Source organism: Vipera ursinii, assembly GCF_947247035.1.
Source record: "Vipera ursinii genome assembly, chromosome: 1".
Classification (NCBI taxonomy): domain Eukaryota; kingdom Metazoa; phylum Chordata; class Lepidosauria; order Squamata; family Viperidae; genus Vipera; species Vipera ursinii.
The window spans coordinates 137,423,678-137,443,808 of record NC_139512.1 but is presented as its reverse complement, the minus strand read 5'-3'; the positions used below and the strand labels follow the sequence as shown (position 1 = coordinate 137,443,808).

Here is a 20,131-nt window from a genome sequence, read left to right as displayed (position 1 = left end):
GAAATAAAACTTCATTTGGTTATCAATGACAGCACCTGCAGATACAGAACTTTTATTATACACATTAGAAAACTACAACATGACATTACTTTTTGAGATAATCACCATTCAGATTGGGCACTTGTCATAACGTCTTACAAGGCTTGAAATTCCTTCTGCAAAAAAAAATCTCCCGCCTGGGAATGAAGCCACCCTGTAACAGCATCGTGAAGCGCATTGCCATTGTCGAAGTGGTGTGACGCAAGCCACTGTTTCATGTGCCTGAAGAGATGTAGTTGCTCAGGGCCAAATCTGGGCTATGGGGGGTGGGTGATCAAAAAATCCCCACGGAACTGCTTCAAAATTTGAACAAAGTGTAAAGAAAGTACAGATATCGCGAACTGATGGACTTCATGGATCTTTTTGTCAATTTCCTGCACAAGTTCATCACTGAATACAGATAGTCAGCCACTTCTTGCCTCATCGTGCACGTCAGTTCGTCCATCTTTAAACATGTGACACCACTGATGTACCACACCTTCACTCATCACGTTTGGTCCGTAAACATTACATAAAAAGGTAAAGGTTCCCCTGCACATGCGTGCTAGTCGTTTCCGACTCTAGGGGCCGGTGCTCATCTCCGTTTCAAAGCCAAAGAGCCAGCACTTGTCCGAGGACATCTCCGTGGTCATGTGGCCGGAATGACTAGACGCCAAAGGCGTACGGAACGCTGTTACCTTCCCACCGGAGTGGTCCCTATTTTTCTACTTGCATTTTTATGTGCTTTCGAACTGCTAGGTTGGCAGAAGCTGGGACGAGTAACAGGCGCTCACTCTGTTACGCAGCACTCGGGATTCGACCTGCCAAACTGCCAACCTTCTGATCGACAAGCTCAGTGTCCTAACCCACTGAGCCACCGCGTCCCTCTAAACATTACAACGTTCACCATGAATCGCAGCTGCCGAAAGCTTTTTTGCACACAGGAATTGTATTACTGCACTTACTTCACATTTGGCGGGATTTCCTATGGTAGGGTTCATTTTCAATTGATCTAGTACACAGGTCTGCAACCCGCAGCTCCGGAGCCACATGCGGCTCTTTCAGCCGTCCCCTGCGGCTCCCAGTCCTCTGCCATGTGCAGTCAAAAAAAAAAGTGGGACTAAAAAAGTTCAATCAATCAATTCAAATATGCAGGGTAGGTGCATATCTTGCCTTGGCTCCACTCTTCAGTCAAAACCTGTTCTGCACATGCGTGCATGTATGCACGTGCGCACATATTTTTTGCAGCTCCCAGGTTTTCATTTTGTGAGGGAACCAGTTCCGAGTGGCTCTTTCACTGTTTCAGGTTGCTGACCCCTGATCTAGTAGATGAGTCAACTGCAACACAACCTTCTCATTCCACTCCTGACTGCCTATTGAACTACTGTGCACTGCACCATAGGACGAGCGTTGCTATCCCCACCTATTTCTCACGCATGCTCAAACGGAAGTTTATTTCCAAATATCCCTTGTATTATTAACAACTGAAATGCAGAAATAAGGTAGGGCAGAGGTTCCCAACCTTTTGGGCATCAGGGTCCGGTTCTGTGGAGAGAGATTTTTCCGCGAACCGGAGGGTGCATGGTTTTGGGTGCTGCCTTCATCCCGTGGATGGGGCTTTGCTTGTCTGTGCAGACCACTTGCTGGCATGCCGCAGCCCGGTACCGGTTCATGGACCGGGGGTTGGGGACCCCTGAGGTAGGGAATCTCCACTGAGCATGGCTTCTGGAATTGTTGCTAACCACTTGACTAGCAGTAGCCATAGGAAAAATCTGTGTTTTCATCTGTGGAATGAAATATTCTACTATATTCCCATTCTCTCTCTGTCTCTCTCCCCCTCCCCCTCCCTCCCCCTCTCTCCCTCTGTATGTGTGTATGTGTGTGCACATGCATGCATGCATGCCTGTGTGTGGCTGCATGGATCTGATCAAAGCAAAGAATATGTACTGTCTCTGCTTTTGTATGCGTGTTTCTCCTCTCCCTTTGTTTTGTGGCTGGGTGAATGTTTGTGTATACAGTAAATGTGCACTGGGAAGCCCAGAGCAGGATGCTTATGCACCAGGTTGGGTCATATGACTAGAACAGGAAGGGAGGGGCTTTAGAGTGGAGTGGTCAGCAGCATGTCTGCCCAGATGCCTCTCCCATTTTTGACCCCCAAACTAGATCCAGTTCATTTAAGAATTTAATCTTTCTTTCAGCAACTTCTCCCTCGCAGTTAATTTTGGTCCCATTTGGTGAATTATCCTGCTGATGGACAGATAGCAGAATCCCAAGCGCTTTGCATAGTTTCTTTTTAATATTCCTCTAAATTAGAAATAATAAATGGCAACAGTTTAATTGATTCTCTTCCTTCAGAAATGCTAATCCCTTGCGCTCCATGTGTGATATTTCCATCATGTGGAATATACTGATTGACTGTGGGAGTTTCTCCTACCCTGCGTAGAATTTGCTATATCTTAGGTAGTAGTATGTGTACCAGGTAGTAGAAAGTGTGTGTGTGTGTGTGTGTGTGTGTGTGTGTGTGTGCCTAGTTAGAAAGCCACCAAATGGTTAAAACTGCTTGTTCAACTGTTTGGTATCCATTGTATGAAAAACTATAACGAATTGGATGCACTTTAACAGACACACCTGAAATGCTACTATAATGTGTTCAAAATTTCTGAAGAGAAGAAATGAAGAGCAAGACTGTACTTGCTGTGTTGTGAGCAAGGAGCTCTCCTTCAGAACATTTCTTAAGTTGCTGACATGTTCAGCAATGTTTAAATATCTGCTTGCCAACGTCAGTATGATTTCTGCAACTAATTCTTCATATGACCTTTATAACTAATGATTACACAGGATGTGACATGCTTATTGACCCTGAAATTTATTGAAATACTTGCATGTGGAAGTAGGAACATGAGGTTTAACAAGCTATTCAAAATGAAATGTGTAAGTGGAATCCGTCAAAATTTCATAATGACTTCTGGAGCGCCCTCTCATTCCACTGGACTTTTAATCACTGGAGAAGAATTCAGTTTACCGAAAAACAAGGCAATTTGAGAAAGTTTACAGGTAGCCCTTGACTTATGACCATAATTGGGAGTGGAAATCCGGTCATACATTATTAAAATTGTAAATTGAGACATCCATTTGACTGGAAGTAATTTTTTGGCCTTTTTCGCAGTGGTTGTTAAGGAAACATGGTGGTCATTATTAAATGAACGCATTTATCTGAACGAGCGTTGTTTTGGCTAGAAACTAGCAAAAAATGCTGGAAACTGGCAAAAACAAAGTGAATCATGGTCATGTGACAATAGAACACCGCAACCAATTGTAAAACTGACCCACTTGACGTGCAATCATATGACCACAGTGGGTGTAGTGTAACTACGATGGCCAGGGCTGCTTTTAGGGGGTCATAAAGCACCCATTCTGGGGCCATTGTAACTTTGAACAACTATAAAACAACCGGTTGTAAGTTGAAGACTACCTGTACTTGTATGAAGCTCTCAACATAAAGATAAAAATGTAACAACACATTAAATGAATATAATCTCAGGGACAAGGCATTCTAATACATTGTCAATCATAACAAAACATTTATTTGTCCGATACTTTGGCATTTACCAAATGCTTTGTTAATCACAATGAACAATTCATTACAAGTCAGTTCTCCAGTGGAATGAGTGGGATTGTTCTTTGAGTTACTCGCATGGAAACACGTTTCATTGAGATAAACAGAAGCTGCTTTTATTTCACTATCCCAATCTTATAGATCTTGATAATGGCATCCCACATTAATTTGCTTCACTATTGAACTGTACACTCTGTTATACCACCTACAGACACTCCAGTTAAAAATGATAATGAAAAGCATGATTAATCCAACTCAAAAGAATGGACTAAAGAAGAAAACATTGGCATATTTTTAAAGGGTGGGTGGGTAAGCACAACTCGAGAGAGATTAAAAGCATTCCACTGAGCGTTGCTCACACCCGTGTGTCCACTGGAAATTGTGGAACTTGAGAAAATAACCACTTTATTTATTAATCATTAAAGAGTCAAACATTCGGAATCCACTTATCTAGTGACATATTAAGCTTTTTTATGGATTGGAGAAGGACCTTGATGGCCTTTTACTTCTGTGATTTTGAAATGGGTAGCTAATTGTACACTAATTGCCTGATGCCATAAGAACTGGTGGAAAAATTCCCGGCAATACATTTAAACAACTTCAATTTTAATAGAACACTTGAGAACCTACATTTAAACAAATGTTGGTCTCAACCTTGGATCCTGCAACGGTTAGGCTATTTTCCCTCCTAATCCAGGAAAGAGGTAAAAGTCAAAATAACAGTGTGTTTGTGCTCCTGGGTGCCATTTTGACAATGAACTACAGCCGGGTTGTCAAACGCACTGTGTCATGTGACGTGTCACAACGTATCATGACTTTTCCCCCTTGCCGGAGCTGGAGTGGGTGGGGGCTTCCGCATGACGTATCCGGCCCACAGGCCAGCAGTTTGACACCCCTGAACTACAGCTAAGGGAAAAAGAAGAAATGCTTTCTGCTGAAATCTCCTCTCTGGCTCTTGAACTAATATTATTCAGTTATGATGCCTCTGTTACAGGCAGTCTTTGACTTACAATTCGTTTAGTGACCATTCAAAGTTATAATGGCACTGAAAAAAGTGACTTTATGACCCTTTTTCACACTTATAACCATTGCAGGATTCCCGTGGTCATGTGAGCAAATTTTGGATTTAATTTAATTTAATTTAATAATTTGATTTCTATACCGCCCTTCTCCCGAAGGACTCAGGGCGATGCTTGGCAACTGGCATGTATTTATGACGGTTGCATTGTCCTGGGGTCATGTGATGACCTTTTGCGACTCTGTGACAAGCAAAATCAATGGGGAAGCCAGGTTCACTTAACAAACATGTTACTAATTTAATAGCTGCAGTGATTCACTGAACAACTGGGACAAGAAAGGTTGTAAAATGGAGGCAAAATTAACTTAATGGTTGTCTTGTTTAGCAACAGAAATTTGGGGCTCAATGGTGGTCGAAAGTCAAGGACTACCTGTACTTAAAATCAGAGTATGTTTAGAGTATTTGTGTCCAATTGATTAGTCAGTATTTGCTTTTGACTGTTTTTTTTTAAGATGGAGAGAGTGGATAATAATACAAAATAGGTTTGGCTACATAAATATATGGCAGCAGCTGAGATTTTTAATTTCTTTTCTTATATTTTGCAAGGAGAGTTTGAGGGCCTTTCCTTGTTTTTTAAACTGCCTAGGCATTTTAACAGAGTCTTTGTAAGTTCCCAACTCAAAATCATGAGATTACAAGCTACTGATTTTCAGCAACCACAGTACTAAATTTTGGAATGGTTCCAAGGATCATAAAAAGGGAGTTTATAGTTTCCTAACCTCAAGTACAAGAGCACTGATGAAACTATTAATTTTAATCTTGTTACCAAGAAAATTCTCTGTAGCCAATTTAGAATTATGATCTAAAATATACAGGTGTTGCTGTCAAAAGCTGGTGAAATTAATCATATGTCTTATTTGCACTTTTGAAGTTATCCATTTATACTTTAGTAATACCGTTCTTTATTTACTGTATTAGAACATATTTACTGGTCAGATAAGTCATGAAAGTGCTGCTGATCCACAATAAGGAACATTATTATTATTTCTATCATCCTGTGTCTTGCCTTATGCATTTACATAATTAAATGAATGGTTTTCAAACCCTCCTGAATTAGCTACTCTAAATGTTAACATCTGATGCAAACAAGGAGGTCACTCAGATGAAATATTGGGAGTTATCAATTCTTGTAAGCAAAAAAAAAGCTGACAGCAGATACAATAAATCTGAGATAATTATTTCAGGGAGTTGTGGCCCAACCTGCATATTAACTCAGTTTAAGAGTGCTTTGATGAATTCAAGTGAAGTCAATTAATTACATTTCCAAGTCAGATGAATAGAGAGTCAAGACATCACAGGTATTGCCACAGTTCTTCAATGCTGAATATTTAACAGATGATATTTTCTCTGCTGTCTGTGCAGAAGGAGAAAATGAAGTAATGATGTGTGAACCTACTATTGTAAGTGAAATTAATATGAGGTCTCTGAAGGGAAATGGGTTCAGTTTAATTTCCCCATGTTTATTGAAACAGGCAAGACATAGTCTTGATGCAAGAATTCCCAAAGTGAACCTTAGCTAAGAAAAAGAAATGGAATATATAACTGGTTTATAATTCATATAAATATGTATGGATAGTCCTTGAGTTAGTACCATAGCGCAGTGTTTCCCAACCTTAGCCATTTTAAGATGTGTGGACTTCAACTCCCAGAATACCCCAGCCAGCATTGCTGGCTGGGGTATTCTGGGAGTTGAAGTCCACACATCTTAAAATGGCTAAGGTTGGGAAACACTGCCATAGCGGTTGTTATCTCATGGCAGTCATAAAGCCAATTTTTTGACAATTTTTTTCCTGCAGAATGTTGCTGAAAACCAGAAATAAATGCCAGGTTTTTTGGCAAAATTCAGTCATGTCACTGTGGAATGTTGCAAACAGCTGTAAATGTGGTCTGGATGCCAAGTGCCCAAAATGTCACCATGTGACCACGGGGGGAACCTGACACTTGGAACTTGGAATCCGCTAAGTGACTGGCGTTAAGACAAGGACTACCTCCATATCCTCTGTTTATATATTGAAAATAAATATATAGATATAGTGAATGTCACAGAGATTTTTTTCCCCCTGCACACAAATCAGATTTATGCCTCAACCAAGTGGAATTGTCTTTCTTTTCTGTTTTAAACTTACTAAAGGAACCTCATGTTTCACTGATGGATAAAACAGTTTTATCTGGATATTATAGTTCCAAAAATGGATCCCTAACAAATATTTGCTTGTTTTCTATTCCTAACACGCCTTAGGAGAATCTCTAGTGCAACTTCACACCACTAGCAAAGCTGATAAAAACTAATTTTCACATCTGCAGATTCTCTAATACTTCATCCAGGCTGAAATTGAGCGAAATATGGATTGAACCCTTGCTATGTTTATTCCTTTCTCCATCAGCCTTGAAGTTCCCCCCCCCCACAAAAAACAAACAATTTTTTTTTGAAATTTGAAAGCTAGCAAACTGTTTAGTAAACTTGTGTTAACCTAATAAAGGTAAGATCATATGGATTTTCTATTACCAGATAAAAGAAATCCTATATAACTAAGAAAAATATCATTTTCCCCCAACAATATGGCAAACATGTCTATAGAAACAAGTTCTCTCTCTCTTTCTCTCCCTCTGTCCCTCCCTTCCTCTCTCTTGTCATATTCCAAGCTCTTAAAATAAGCTTGTCATGCAAACTATTTGGGATTTTCATGAATCCCAAGGATACAAATATAGTCTCCTGCTTGCTATGACCTTATGCTCTCATCCACCTTAAATTTCTACACTTTCTATCCATAATACAGCCAGAAACTTAGTATAGTTTACTATTGTCTATTATGGTTATTGGCTAGTAAGTTATAGCACAAAAAAATGGAAGAAAAACAGCACAATGAACTAAAAATGAAAATAAAATCAAAAATAGAATTGTTGAAGTACAAGAGGGGAGAGAAAAGAATCTGTTAGCATGGTGTAGCGGGATTGATTTGAATTGTACAAGTTTTTGCCTCTGGGCGGTCCCTGGTTCTCTCAGGGAGAGAATTGTTTTCTTGCAGATGCTTTGTTACCCAAACTAGTTCAGTTTCATGAGGAGCACTGATGATCTTACCTAATTTGGGTAATGAGACATCTGCAAGAAAACAACCAAGCTCAGAGAGCACCAAGGTCTGAATCTGCAGGAATTAGATAAGATTCTGCTGGGTCCGGAGAAAGGGATGATATCTAAGTGCTATAAATTGTTGCTAATCAGGGTAGTAGGGGAGGAGGTGGTAAAAGACACGGATGATTGCCTGGGGGAAGAATTTTGGTTATGCACTTCCACTTGAGAAATGGGAAGAGATTTGGTGGATTAATATGAGGCTGGTGGTTTCCACGTCATATAAGGAGAACATATACAAAATGCTTTATAGATGGCATCTCCCTCCGGCTAGACTTTCCAAAATGTTCCCCGGATTGTCGGCTGATTGTTGGAAGTGCGGTAAAGGGATTGGCACGTATTATCATTTATGGTGGACATGTCCGGAAGTGGTTAGATATTAGATGAGGATCCAAAAATGAGGGGTCCTTGGTGCTCTCTCTTTTTTTTTAAAAAAAGTCTTTATTTACATTTCGTGTTAAAAACACACCATACACCAACAAAGACAAAAAAACATTTACAATATACAGAAAACGAAGAAATCAAAAAATTAGAAACCATTTTAAAAAATCAAATTATATCTACTTCTAAATTGACAATTATATTCCACTTACTAAATCTCTTATAACTATCCAACTCCAAAGCTTATTCATTAACAAAAACTATATCACTTCATTTTTTTTATTAAAGAGTTTTACAAAAAAAAAATTATAATACATATCCCCAAAACCCACCCACCCCAAACCACCCCCTTCCCCCCATTTCCCAGAGCTAAATACAGAGTTGTAGATATAATAATCATATTCTAACTAAAAATTATCCATAATATAAAATTAACCAAATTCATAATGTACTTTAACTCCCCTTTAACATAGATACATACAAAGTACTAACACTAAAATTAATAACAATATCCCTCTAAAATCTACTCATAAGCTAAATGGAACTTTTTAGTCCCATATTTATTCTGAATATAATCTATCCATCTCCTCCAAACTGAAATATATCTTTCTTGTGAATGATCCCATGGGGGGAGGTGGGGCTGGAGCAACAGCACCTGTGCCCACAGAGAGGGCTCTGAGTATTGCCTCTGGCACACGTGCCATAGGTTCGCCACCACTATTCTATAGGGAAGGTGCATCTACAATAAGGGTGTCAAACTCAATTTCATTGAGGGCCGCATCAGGGTTGTGGTTGACCTTGGGGGATATGGCCAAGTGGGGATGGGTGTGGCCAAGGTGGGCGTGGCCACCTGAACATTGCTCGTGTTGGGAGGTACCTGTGGTGGCCTGGGCAGGGCTGGAGGGAATCCTTTGTCTCCAGCCGGGGAAGGCGAGACCAGGGAGAGCACTATACTCTTGTCCAGCAGAGAAGTGCTGCTGTCCCTCTCAGGCCATGCAGAGGACCCCCAGTGATGCAGGCTGCCCAGAGCCCTGGGCAGTGGAGGCCAAGCACCCAGTCCAGCCTTTCCCAAAGGAGCGCCCGATTGCGCTTACCTCCTCCTCAAGGCTGCTGATTGCCTCACTCTCCTTGGCCAAGTTGCTCATGGTGTGTGTGGGAGGGCAAAATGTGTGGGTCAGAGAGGCCCATTCCCTCTCCCTGTGAGGAATCCCAGCTTTGTAACCAAAGCATCCTCAGTGATAGGATGGGAGACCACCAGGAGAGGTCAGGAGGAGGGGACAAGGGGATGGCGAAAGGGCGGCAGGGCTGCTCATGGCCAAGTGCTAAGGCAGGACTTCCCTCAGACCCTTCCTCCCTCCCTCTCATTATAATCTTCCTTCCTTCCTTTCCCCCTTTTCTTCTTTTTCCTTCTCTCTTCCTTCTCCTTTCCTTCTTCTTCCTTCCCCTCTTTCCTTCTTTTTATCTGTCTTTCCTCTTTCCCTTTCTCCTTTCCTGTCCCTTCTTGGATGCTCAAATGCAAAAGGGGAAATATTTCTCGATGCCTCCTTGCCTTGTGATCAAATGCCACTTTTGCTAGTAGTTTCGTGGCCAGTTAAAAGACTGAGAACAAACCAGGCTCAGTTTATCCCATGCTTGGAAATATAGCAAAGGAAAATATTTTTCCACAGTGCTGCTTTGTCCCGTTTTCCCCACTGGAAATGTTTGTTTTCAACACACAAGGAGGGGATACTTTCCTAAGAGTTCATAATTCAAGAATACCAATGTTAACTTGGATTGCCAATAAAGTTCTGTCTGTGACAAAAGAGAACACAAAATTGCTTTCTCCTTTGAGCCCAAGTCTCAACGGATCCAGGATTGAAGCAGAACTGCGTGAACTGGGACATCTCCAACCATCTCCTTTCTTCCTTTCTTCTTTCCTTCCTTCCTCCCTTTTTCCCCTCCCTCCCTCCCTTCCTTTTCATGCTCATCTCTTTCCTTCCTCCACGCTCAGGAAGGGGTGATGGGAGGGGGAGAGATTGCCAGCGCTGCTGCTATCCGTGCTGCCACTGGCCGTCGCTATCCCGTGAAAGGTGGGGCTGGTCCCGGTGAAAGGGAAGCCTCGTGGCTATGAGGCTAGGTTAGAGAGAGAGCCATGGAAGTCTGGTGGGAGAGGGGTGGCGTTGATCTACAACATGGTTACGTCCATCAAAGCCAGAACAAGGCCCGCAGGCCAGATCCGGCCGGCCATGTGGTTCTGTCTGGCCCAGGGACCTGCTCTGGAAACAACTGGGCACTTACCTACAATATGGTGCCAGTCATTAAAGCCAGAACACACTCAGTCTTAGATCCATGGGGCAGCTCTGGAACCAGAGAGGAGCTGTCCTGCCACCTGTGTTCCACCCCCTGGGTGTGCACACTGGAGACGACCAGGGCCAGCATCCTGGGTGAAGTCAGCCTGCGGGGCAAGACAGCCAGCAGGGATGCCAGACTCCACCTGCTCACTGCATGTTGCGCATGCGCCCAATGGGCAGGGTGGGGGTGCCTGTCGATGGTTCCAAGGCTGCCCCGTGGATCTAAGGCTGAACATGTTCTGGCTTTGATGACTGGCACCAGATTGTAGATAAGTGCCTGGTTGTTTCCAGAGCAGGTCCCCGGGCCAGACAGAACCACATGGCAGGCCACATCTGGCCTGCGGGCCTTGTGTTTGACATGTCTGATCTACAAGAAGGCTCACTTCTTAGGTCCTACTAGATGACAACATGTAATCAAGGGGACATGGGGTGAGGTAACCCTATCAATCTAGTGGATGGATAGTCCAAAGAACCCCCACAAGCCATGGCTGCAATCTTCTCTTCAGGCAGGAAAATTCAGGAGTTCCTTAAATTGTGCACCAACTCTGTCTGGGGGAGCCCTACCCCATCATGAGTTAAAAATAGCAACCCTCTAGATACAGGGGACCCCAAAATCCAAAGTCACTCTATCTTGCTAGGGTTAAGTCATAGGCGGTTCCTCACTATCTAGACCAGGGGTGTCAAACTGCCGGCCCATGGGCTGGATGCGTTACACAGAAGCTGTGCCCATCCCAGCTCCGGCAAGGGGAAAGAAGTCACGATACGTCACGACACATCAGCTGATGCGGCAAGTTTGATACCCCTGATCTAGACCCTCAGACCCTCCAGGTCCTGAGTAAGCACTTGTTTTGTTTGGGCATGAGATATATACTAGTGATACTGAACCTCATGCTGACAGGTGACTTAACTCATCAGCTTAATACAGATGTTAACCAGAAGAGGAGAGAGACCCAAGCCCTGCTGTATCCCAGATAAGAGAAGCCTAAGATAGTTCTCTTCTCCCCTCCAACACCAATTGGAACTGGAAAAGAAGAAAGGAGGAGAACCACTGGAGAACCATGTTTCCAACTTTCAACCTTACCTGGGGGCAGCATCGCTGCACTTATGCCCTGCTGCACCATCCGTCCTCTGACTTTCCTGCACTCACACCTTGCTGTGCCATCTCCAGTCTTTCTATGTCTGTCACCTGCCACACCATCCATTTACTGGTCTTTCTGTGGTCAGGCTACACAGCACCATCCATGCAACTGGTGTTCATGTGCTTGCACACAACTGCACTGGGCCTCCTAGGGCCTTTCTCAACCTCCCCTCCACATCACCACAGCAACCACTACCCATGGGCACCCTTGCACATTACTTGGGACTCCTGCCACTTCCTGTTTAACAACACACGTGTCTTGAGTTTACGACAAAACCAGGACTGCCAGGGTTGCCATTGCTAAGCAATGAGGTCAAATGACAAAGGTGCCTTAGAACTTCATTGCTTAGTAATAGGAATCCCGGCAGTCTCAGCTGCCATTGTAATTCAAGAACTATTTGTAGTAAGATGATTTGAGTATAGATTCAGGATGACAGCAATTAAACTAAGATAAGAGTATCATTCTATAGTCTTATTGTTTGCCTGTGAAAGAATATAACTGAATAACAGCAAACAAGAATCTGTAGGACAGATTTTTTTTTAAAGAACTGAATGGATTGTTTTGCTGAGAGCAATCATGAAAAATAATTTGTGGCATTTTCTATATGGTAGTGAATTTAAATATTTTTTAGAAGCCAGGCTTATTGAATCTGTATTGGTTCACAGTACTAGATGAAAACAAGCTATTCAAAATGATTTGCTTTATTATAATGTGATTAGAATGATGACGATATGGCAATGACAACATAATAGCATATATGAAGGACTATTTCTTCAGGAAGAGGAAATGAATGCAAACTCTTCACATTAAATCTTAAAATCAGGACCAATTATGAATTTCAAGAGGCATTCACAGGGATCTATATTTTGGATGTCAATTATTAGTCGCACGTATTGAGGATATTTTTCTTTTACACAAAGAAAACATATTTCCGTTCATAACGGAGAAATCTCTTTATCATCTCATACATTGCTTACATCTGGGAGTATGACACCTTGGGAACTACCAGGCCCATCAAATGCTTCAAGTGTTTTCATGCAATTGGGGTTTTGGATAGGAATATTGTTAAGTCGTGAGCTCTTGTACAAGATAACTCATACTTTATTCTTGCTAGAACTGTACTGAAGCTTGGGCTGCAACCAGCCACAATATATAGTCTAGCGCCCCTAGGTGGCAGCCAGTAGGTTTGAACCCACTCTTGCCGCCTGGGGCTAGCCAATTACAGGACTGGAAATGGCTAGTCTAGGTTACTGGGGAGCCGTTAGCCGCTCCAGCAATGCACGTGGTGTAACACCACAAGCCCAGTACATAACAGATATGTTACAAGAAAAGGCATTTGGTTTAAATATTGCTGCCACCGAATCTTCAGCTTATTCATTTACTGTACATGGACACTGACAACAGAAGATCACTACAACAATCAAATAAGATGAGTGGAAATTTATATGGCCACAATCTCATCACGATGACTCTTGGCAGCTAATAACACTGAAAAAGCAACCTAAAAAACACCACCATGCTATGATATGACATTGGTCGCCGAGACAAAACCACAAACTCTTTGCAACACAACTGTCGCAATGACTGTACCATGTGTTTTGAACCCCATACCCAACATACAACTATGTGTTCAGAGATATGATGTCCCAAACAGCAGGCACTAGGACAGAAAAAGCTCACTGCCTGGAATTTTTAGAATGGCATCTGTTATGTACTGGGCTCTTGTGAAACACCATGTGGGTTGCTGGAGCAGCTAACGGCTCTCCAGCAACCCAGACTTTAAGTCTCCTGTGCAGCAATTGGCAATCTCCAGGCGACAATGGTTGATTCAAAACCTACTGGCTGCCGCCTAGGGGCTGGACTATATATTGCGGCTAGTTGCAGACATTTCCCCAATACAGTTCCAGCACGAAATAAACAATGAGTTATCCTGTACTCAGCTTCACATCTTCATTCCTGCACCCAAGAACCCGTTATTTAACAGCATCCTTTAGTAGATGGGACCCATAGCATGCCTCTTCTGCTGTAGCTGTTGGGATGGATAGTCACCATCAGGGAAAGGGGCTTCCTTAGGTAACCTGGTTCCATTCCATAAACAGCTTTATAGGTAACTGAAACCACCTTGAACAGAACCTGGAAGCCTACTGCCAAATGATCCAGCTCATGGAGAAGAGGTGCAACATGTGCAGATTGACAGGCACTGATAATTACCTGCTCCCCTCATTTTGAGCTACTGTAGCTAAATTACTAGAAAGAGCTGCGATGCTCTTCAAGGGTAGCAAATTGCAGTACTGATGCTATAAATGATAATCTAAGAAAAGCATATTTATCAAAGAACAGAAGTCATACATTGCTTCACTAGAGAAAGAGCTCACTTTCATTCCATTTAGCAACAATATTAGGTTCCAGGAAAAATATATATTTCTTAGCCACTTCTTTTTTATGGCATTATGGATCTAAGCATGTCACTGGCGATCCTGTTCATATTTAAAAATAGCAAGTATTTGAACTATGGCAGAACTAAAGTACCTCTGGGCATTGACTCCAGTGACTCCATTCAGACACCACACATTCATTAGGACAATAGAGGATACATTTCTGTTTTTCCAAAGGAACTTTGGACTCATTACAAAGCACAAGAGGTACCGGTTCACCATCTCCACCTTCAGTGGTGTTTATACATCTGTAGGATGATAAGAACATCATCTGCAAGGCATTCCATAATGAAAAACAAATAAGTGATATAGTAAATAAAGTCAAGCCTCTGAATCGAGCTCAACATCTGGTGAATTCTTAGACACGTCTCTGCAATTGTCCAGACAGCAAAATAAAAATTGGTTTATCACTGCTTTCTTCTGGGATTTTTCCCCATTTCCTGGTCTTACCTCCAGTAAGCTTTCAATTAAGTTTTTTTTTACTTTTCATAAACATTTTTATGTTTATTACATATGTCACATATGTGGATAACTAATAATTATTTAATCAGTTGATTATCTCTGAATATTTATATCATGCTAGTACTGTTGAAGAGAGCTGAAAGAATATGTAGAAATTGTGTAGAAATACTGCAATTAAATAAAATGCTGCTCATGAAATCAAAGATCTGCTTACAATTCATGTGACAGAATTGTTATTCTAAAGACTAACTTTATTTTCATACAAATATGAAATGGGAAACAGACTACTCTAGACACGTTGCATTCAAAAGTGTTTTGAATAGTATAGTGTCACATAGCATAATACAATATTGCTTAGTTAATTTTTAAAAAAGCAGTATAAATAGTTGAAGAGGACTTCAAGTGATAAAATTAAGACAGTTTTATAAAGATGTTAATGGAAAATAACATCCTCAACAGCTGTTACATTTTCTTAGGTTGCTTATTTTTAAATTTCTTTTGCAAAGGTTTTTATTGCTTTAATTTTTTAAGATTGTTTTTAATTTTGTAATTTTAAAATTGTAAGCTGCCCAGAGTCATTTGGTTGAGCTGAGCAGCTATGAAAATCCAATCCAATCAATCAATCAATCAATCAATCAATCAACCAATAGCCAACTGCTTTCATTTTCCACTCACCTGATTTGTCTCGTTTGTATTCCTTCTCCACAGTGGAGGGAATTTTGTGCACTGCTGATTTCACATTGAGACCACAGTTCTACTCGCCAGGAATACTGATTGCACTCACTGTAACAGGGAACTGCCTCGTACACCTTCCACAGAAAACATACAAATGTATACATAATCAGTCACTTGAGTGAAAATTCCCCAGAGAAATACTTTAGCAGAACAATAGAAAAAAATCTTCTTCCACTTGCTAAGTACTGTGCTAGATTTTATCCACTGTTCTAAGAATAGTGTAATGTTTAAATTCATTGATTTCTTATAGACTTAAAAGGGAATGTGATAAGCCTCTTAGAATAAAAATAACCATTTCTAACAGTCTAAACAAGAATGCCATTACAATTTCATTTCCCCTGATGGCTTGTGCAAGATCTATGAGATACTCCCTTTTACAATTATACAACACATTGTACCTTACAAAAATCTCTTTATGATGCCCGCTATCCAGAAAAAAAACCTTTTTTTCCTTTCTTGATTGTATCACATATACTGCTAAAGTTTCATTTTAGTATAAAAGTGCAACTTTATTTTTTAAAAGAATTATTTCAATTCCCCAAACCATTGTATTTTATTTTTTTTCTATTAGTCTTTTTTAAATAGATCTCTAAAATAAACAATTGTGCTTTTCAGTCAAACTCTACTTACAATACGTACAGTAGTTTCAAAACAATTTGGCAGAAATTCAAACATCAGCACTGCATCAAACTGTTTAGGCAGGGAATATTTAAAGCAACATTCATCATTTCAAGGTCCCCCCCCCCCTTTCTTCCCCAATCTGTGCAGTGAGCAGAAGGAATTTTAGACTGGCTTTAGCCTGGCTCTTATAATGGTCTAAATTTCTCTTATGAAAAAAAAATTCTGTCTAAATTTCTGCCACATTTGGGAAGCTCTGGCAAATATTGTGGCCACACTATGGAGCATTTGGGCAAAATAGGTGGGAAGATGGGACATAGGTAAGTGCTTGATGGTATCTCTATACTTTGAAGCTCTGGAAGCGCAGGTGTGGCTAGGTCAATTTAGAGCAGGGGTGTCAAACTCAATTTCATTGAGGGCCGCATCAGCATTGTGGTTGCCCTCAGGGGGCCGGGTGGGTATGGCCAGGGTGGGCGTGGCCTACTGGGTGGGCGTGGCTAGAGTGCGTAAGGCCTACTGGGTGGGCGTGGCCAGCTCTACATCGTTCGCATCAAGGTTGCCTATGGATGCCTGGGCATGAGTGGGACAGATCTGAGGGTCTCTGGCAGAGGGAGGGTCTCTGGGCCAGGGCCAAGGCAGTGGGGGCCATTCCCTCATTGTTTCCAGGATGGCTTCACGGGCCACATGAAACCACTTCGCGGGCTGGATCCGGCCCCCGGGCCTTGTGTTTGACATGTCTGATTTAGAGGAGTGATGAAGTTGCAATGTAGACTTTTGATAGGGTCTAGCCAAAAGAGGGATGGTATTATGTACAACAGAAGTAACTGGGCTGTCTCTTCTAAGATATAAGTGATTGGCAACCTGGTGCCCATCTATTCTTCTAGCAAAATAATAGCTTCCACTCTTGACCATGTGCATTGCCTCACTGGAGCACTGGAGCTTTTAGTCTCAAGTTACTGTTGATAAATGCCAGGTTTGTCTTCACCTTTTGCTTCTGACCTGGGCTGACCCGACTTATACAACTGAAACCTGGCTGGGCAAGAGGAGGGCATTCCTCTATCCAAGATCTCCAGAATTTCCATGAAGAAGAAGATATTCGATGAATTTGACTGGGGATTTTTTCATGCATCTATTGTCTTGAGGAAAGATGGCATCCAGATACATATCGTGATATTGATTTGTCTATTTCTGCCTCTTATTTTGGGGTCTGCCGAACCACCTTCAAAAAGCATGTATTTTCATTAAAGTGGTCTTGAGAGGAATTTACAAACTAATTTGGATGAAAGAATCTCATATACTAATCATAGCAACTTTGAATACATTATAGCAGTAAAAGCAGCATTTCAACAATAAATAGATTTCTTAAATGGGCTAACCCACCCACGTATCGCAAGAATTCCTCTTACACTTACTTCTATATTACCTATGCTCCTAGCTAACAAAATAAAGTGCCAGCAGGATGCTTTGCTATGCAAGCCTGTTTCCTGCTTGCCCTCTCCTACCATAATCTTGATGCCTGTCCCCTCTGGAAGGGACATTACTGAGACATTAGGGGTGGGAGGCAGGCAATGAACAGTTAGTTCTGATTCATTTACTACTACAGTAGGACTCGTATGTAAAGAGTTGGATGGATGACCTCCAGGCCATCATACAGATTGGCTGAAGGATAACTTTTCAAAATGGCCATTTGCATTTCTCTCTCTATGAATAAATGTGACAATAAGATTGCAGGGCAAGGGATTTTTAATATGTTGCATCTGGGATTCAAGGACTGCTCATGGCCACAGAGAGAATATCATGTCTGTTCCTGGACGAAGGCTGTCTCTACTAAGCGAGTTGGTTTGCACCAGTGCTTCCGTCTCCCATTAGACTGTGACATGCAATTTCCATGGATTTTATTCTTGATCTTCCAGATGTCCATAGTTTTGTCCTTATTGTTAGGATAGTGGATCTGCTTACCTGCATGATCTGTTGTATGTGTGTGGGTGTGTTCTGTGTAAAGGACAGGCACCTGCTCTGGAAATGGCACAGCAGTTTTTAAAACATAGTACAAATGCCTAATCACATGATTTGATTGTGATTCTCAATTTATACCTTATTTTTGTAAAAGCACTCTTTCACTCTTTTACCAGACATTTGTATTCATTTGTCATCCTGTCATCACCTGGAGTCATGTGAACAGATGGAGAAAACTACAGTCAAACATTATTCATTTGGCTAGATAGTGAGTCTGACAGGGAGATTGTGTGATGGGATGTCTAACAGATATAGGGAACGTGGAAGTGGACGCTAGATCATCAGGGGAAGGAGTCAGACCATTAAAGAAAAAAATTCCTTTGTTCAGGTGAGGTGTAAAAGGTGAGAAGGAGACTCAAAGTAATTCCATCTTAATCACAAGAAGTGTAAATTGATCCCATTAATTGCTTTGGCAGGCTTTCAAGAGGTTGTTACTTTACCCTATTAGCAATAAATTGAATTCCAGAAATCCAAGTAGTTCTGTTTCCTGAGTTTGCCAGCCTTGAAAGAGTTGCCAGAAACCTCTTTTTTTCCTGAGCCAACAACATAAATACTTAATTTGCTCTTGGTCCCAATGGTGCAGCACTCAGGGACACCATCCATGTAAGTGTATGTGTGAGCGTGTACGTTTGTGTGTGTCTTTGTGTGTGCATGTGCATATGTGTGACTGTGAAATGAAAACCTTGCCCCTTTTTGTTATGCATCAAATGCCTATAAAAAAAGGCAGGGACACAGCTTCAATTATGCAATCTCAGCCACCATCTTGATGTTTTTGAAACCCTCTGCAGATTTTTCTGGAATCACCACCTATCGAGGGGGTAAAGAAAAACTGAGGTACCGCATATAATTCTGGTGTTGTTTTTTTTAAATGAAATTACTTTTCTTTTTTTTGAAAAGGAATGTGAAAGATGAAGTTAAGGACTGTCTGAGTTGTTCTGGGGAAATTAGGAGGATGGAGCTTTAGGTACATATGCAAAATGACATTTATAAAAATAATAAACTTGGGGTATAAGTGTAATAATCTAACCTAATCTAATCCTTGGAGAATATGTGGAGTAATATATTGAAATATATACATTAAATTATAACCTGAAAGGGAATTTAAACACAAATATAGGTTGAAAATGTAATCAGTCTGAAGGTACTTTCTGTCATTTTTGGTGGACATCCATAAAAAAGCTAAGAAATATTAGGATCAGATATATACTTCAATTGAAAGACTTCTTAGAATAAATGTACATTTAAAATCATATTGTTTTCTTTTAGGTTTGATCGAGAATCAGCTTGAAATAAAAGTGGGAGTTTGCTTTTATGTGTGATAACTGCTTTTGTATTCACAGAGATGGAATACTCTCTGGCAGATTCCCACAATGGAATTATGGATGGTAAAATTAATGCAATTGGCAGACATGGCAAAACTGACTACTTTGATAAAAGAAAACACTTTGTCTAGCTTTGTTACTTGGAAAACACCTTTGGATTTTTTTGCTTGAAAATGAAAGAAATGAAACTTTAAATTTGGGATTTGATGATTAGCACTATTTATGATGATAGAAATACTGTGTAGTATTGTTAATTTTATAGTAAAAGGTTACTATATTTTATATTTGAATCTGTACCAAGTCAGAAGTTTTCCTTTCCCTCCCCTCCCCTCCCTTTCTTTTCCCATTCCCTTCCCTCCTAATCTTGTTTCTTTCCTGACTTTCTTTTGTCTATTACTTTTTTTTGCTGTTTTCTTATATTTTATTCCCTGTTGAAATTTAATAAAGTTTCATAAAAAAATGAAATTACTTTTCTCATAAGAGAGCCTTGGTGGAGCAGTGGGCTAATGCCTCCTTAAGTAACACCAGCTGCCTGCAATTAGTGCAGGTTCGCATCCCACCAGGCTCAAGGTTGACTCAGCCTTCCATCCTTCCGAGGTAGGTAAAATGAGGACCCAGATTGTTGGGGGCAATTAAGCTGACTTTGTAATAATGCCGCTTGGAGGTGTGTGTGAAAGCCCTAATAAGCAGGCATATACATAGAATGAAGGCTACTGCTAAGCTTGTAAGCCGCCCTGAGTCTTCGGAGAAGGGCGGGATATAAATGGAATTAAAATAAATAAAAATAAATAAAAAAATAAAAAATTCATATGGACAATTTAAAGTTTGAAATTGATAAGAGTTGTTGATGGGGG

The 20,131-nt window shown here is 41.0% G+C and overlaps 1 protein-coding gene across 1 annotated transcript in view; it reads right to left on the bottom strand.

The window, feature by feature from the left end:
• The window catches only part of THSD7B (thrombospondin type 1 domain containing 7B), a gene marked incomplete at its 5' end in the record, with an annotated part of 466,043 nt that overhangs the window by 52,427 nt on the left and 393,485 nt on the right, over window positions 1–20,131 (bottom strand). The window contains 2 exons of the mRNA XM_083351680.1: window positions 14,219–14,372; window positions 15,262–15,395. Of these exons, the coding sequence (XP_083207806.1) occupies window positions 14,219–14,372; window positions 15,262–15,395 (288 nt within the window). The remainder of the gene's footprint in view (window positions 1–14,218; window positions 14,373–15,261; window positions 15,396–20,131) is intronic.